At 37.5% G+C, this 3,643-nt stretch overlaps 1 protein-coding gene across 1 annotated transcript; it reads left to right on the top strand.

Moving 5' to 3' along the window:
* Positions 1–114: 114 nt before the first annotated feature.
* LOC119594611 (macrophage mannose receptor 1-like) lies at positions 115–2,883 on the top strand. The gene is made up of 7 exons (XM_037943663.1): positions 115–171; positions 523–596; positions 851–1,078; positions 1,200–1,451; positions 1,552–1,782; positions 1,984–2,070; positions 2,207–2,883. The coding sequence occupies exons 2-7, from the start codon at positions 533–535 to the stop codon at positions 2,368–2,370; spliced, it is 1,026 nt and encodes a 341-aa protein (XP_037799591.1). The 5' UTR covers positions 115–171; positions 523–532; the 3' UTR covers positions 2,371–2,883.
* Positions 2,884–3,643: the final 760 nt, after the last annotated feature.

Below are 3,643 nucleotides of genomic sequence, written 5' to 3'. Positions count from 1 at the left end.
AATTTTACGTGGAAAGAAGCAGCACCTGTTCTCTCTCAGTTTTTCTTTTTCGGAACACAGACGTATAAACAGCTGATAAGAGAATGCAATATAATCACGTTGCAGTTGCCACGAAATACACAGCACTCTCTGCAACATCTTAGCGAAGAATCAGACTAGGAATTTCTTTCGGTAATTCCATTTGTCACACTTAACATATGTGGTTTTATTTGACTTTATGTTACGAATGTGAAAGTTAAATAATTGCACTTGCAAAAGTCGAAGGGAAAGAAAATTTTAAAATCTCATAAATAGATTGGATAATAGTGGTATTATCCTATAATGAACACACAACAGGTAACTGAAAGGATAACATACGTACACTAAGAATCATCCACACCAAAAGCATATTTACATTAAAATAATAAGGATAATGGTAATACATAAACAAATAAAAGAAAAAAGAATCCACAATTCCAAGGAGTAACAAAGAACCTACATATCAGTCACTTATCGCACACGCAATTATCTTGTTCATTTCAGATCCACCAGTATGGTCGCTGCAAATAAAATATTTCGGCATTTGGCTTTGGTCTTTGTCATATGCTTTATCTCAGGTGAGATACTTTATCAATTGTGCATTGTAAGATACTAAATCTACCTTACATAAACTTGACTTTTTCCTGATTTGCGTATAGTGTTAATGAACAAATCTAATCAGCTCATTGCACATGTCGACAACGACAGCAGCAAATACAAAATGTAGATACAGTGTTGAATAGCATATTAAATGCCTAAGCCGCATTAGGTGCAAATTTATAACATTTTTACGACCTCAGTGGTTTTCATCTATTGAAGGCATATCCAACAGCTGAGTCAAGCGAGGATCCCTTTTGGGGCTTTGCCAACGTGACTTCGGGAGACGAGAACTGTCCTGTGGGCTACACGCTCGTGGGAAGCCAGTGCCTCATGTTCGTCACCTTCGCTGCACAGAGCCACATTGATGCGAGACGAATGTGTCACTCTGCCTCGGGAGAACTGTTAGCTATTACAATGCCTACGCAGTTTGTGCATGTTGTAAATTATATACACAGTTACGGTGAGAATTTGGCACCAGTTGTATCGTAGCCTGAAAATCAGTCTGACCTAAAATACTATCTTCAACAATCTGTTATTCTAGTTATCTTTAGAAGTTTTCATAGCCTCATCTCGCCCCAAAGGTTACACTGGACGTTACTTCTGGTTAGACGGATCAGATGCGACGGAGGAAGGCAACTGGGTGACTTCTTCTGGTCAACCAATACCCCGAGGAACTCCCTTCTGGGCGGCCACACAAGATTTCCAAGAACCTAATAACTTTAATGGACAAGAGCATTGTATAGAGATTAATGCCTATGAGTATTACTACTTCAATGATGCTCCGTGCTCGCTCGAGAGCAACTTCATATGCCAGTACAAGCCTCAAAACCAAGGTGAAGTATAACATCTGTATAGTTCTTTTGTATCACACAGATATAGTCTTTTTCTTCATTGAAGAAAGTTCATATTCAACTTGAAAAATATTGTTGTCAGATTCCCGAGAATCAAGCACTGCAGAGGTTCTGAAGGCATCTGAAACTGAAGATAGCGGTAGCCGGTGTCCAATCCTTTACGTGGAGGTTGGAGGCCTCTGCCTATTGTTCATGACGTGGGCAGAATTGACCTGGAACGATGCTCGCCATTCCTGTGGAGACTCAAGCGACCTCCTGGCGATCACTGACGCAGAAGTATTGCGAGCTATATGCCTCTACTTGCATCAAGAAAGTGGGTTTGCTGATCGGTATTCGCTGATCCATTATTTTGAATGATACTTCTAGACTTATAAATTGCATTTATGAGTCAAGGAGACTTTCCAGAGTATAACTAGATTTGTTTATGAAGAACATATATTTACCTTATCTTTATTTAATTATATAGTACCATAGGTCTAAAATGATTCCCGTTTAATGAATCTGCATTCATCAGATATAGCAGGCCACAGTTTCTGGCTGGGTGGCTCCGATTCAGAAGAAGGAAAATGGTTCTTTACCACATCGGAGCCTGTTCCTATGGGTAAGAATTCTTATTATCTTTGGTCCACTTCAACTCTAGAAGGCGACTAGCACAATATGATGTGCAAGACTCACCAAGAGAACTACAGAGAATAACCTTTATATGTGGACATTTATTTACATATGTGGATTTTCAGGCACACCTTTCTGGGGTTTAAGTTCAGGAGACCCAAGCTTTATCCAGGAACCAAACGGAGGTTATGAGGAGAACTGCCTGGCGCTCGAGTCTTTAGGATTTCACTACTTTCGGGATGTGTCTTGTTCCTCGAAGTTGAACCCACTGTGTGTTTATCAGGGATAAGCAAATATCAAACTTGGAGTGTACTCTGAACGTCATACACAAATGTACGTATAGTGAGAGTTTTTCTCATCATTCTACAGGAAAATAATACCTGGTCTATCATAAACATGATACCATCATTCTCTGACCAATTTCAGGAAGTTAAAACTAGTATATCACCTCGAACTCTGAAGTCTCATTTGGGAAAAATGAGGTAAAGAGCGCTAAAAATATTGTATCTGCATTCAAGCCATACCATACATTTGTAAACACAAGGATTAGGTATCAGCTGTTGAGAAGAGAAAAATGGCGAATCGGAGTCTGGGCCAAGTTCAGTTTTCTTAAATTTTTGATTCCTTATAGTATTATCCTCATAGATACTATTAATTATACAATGACTCGATAGATATGCTTTGCATAAACAGGTATAATTCACATCTTTTAACCAATATTTTATCCAGTTCGTTATGAAATTTCCACACAGAGACGAACAAGTGTTTAGAGCAAATCACAATAAATTATATTAGGAATATGTTTGAGAAGTGTCATCAAGAGAAAGTAAAGTACATAAGTACTTTACTTTCTCTTTCTTGTGTTCTGTTTCCTACTGTTCCCTTATTGCTTATTCACAACAGCGAGCTATTTCATGTGAACTACTCCCGATTTAACTTATATATTGTGTAGTTTACATTAAGAAAAGACATAGTGCTATTTTCAACACCGATGGCTAGATACTTTAGGAAAAGACAAAGTACAAAGTTCATCACAGTAGTGTGAATAAATGAGTAGAGAATCAAATACTTGCATATTAGATTAAAAAGTGTGTTCGGATTCTCATTACACAGATATCAGTCGAATTAGGATATTATTTTCAATATATGTCATTCTACATACTTATAAGTCTTCGTTTGACTACCGTATGTGTCCTTATTTGATACTGAGTTTCCGGAGTCCCTCATATGAGAGACCCTACTTGTGATATTTAGCAAAATATATCAAATATAATAAATGCAGTTCTCAAGAAAGGTTTAAAGAGTTACCCTTAATTCTGACGTTACAGAAAATGTTAACTTGGTGGCAACTGCATCGCCGTAATCTTGCAATGCGCTATCAGTTCTATTTTAGATTTTAGTGGACTAGATCCTTGGGAATGTAAACAGGAAGAACAGGTGTTTCAGTTTGCATTCCCTCTATCGTTAAAATTGAAAGACAGAATAAAAGAGAAAATTATATAGATATCGGTCTATCCACATATTTGAATAAGTATAAATATTGACATATAGACAAGGGAGAG

The sequence above is a fragment of the Penaeus monodon genome, chromosome 34, assembly GCF_015228065.2.
Source record: "Penaeus monodon isolate SGIC_2016 chromosome 34, NSTDA_Pmon_1, whole genome shotgun sequence".
In the NCBI taxonomy this organism is placed as follows: Eukaryota; Metazoa; Arthropoda; class Malacostraca; order Decapoda; family Penaeidae; genus Penaeus; species Penaeus monodon.
Note: the sequence above shows the minus strand (reverse complement) of the source record. Positions and strands in the feature narration are given on the sequence as shown.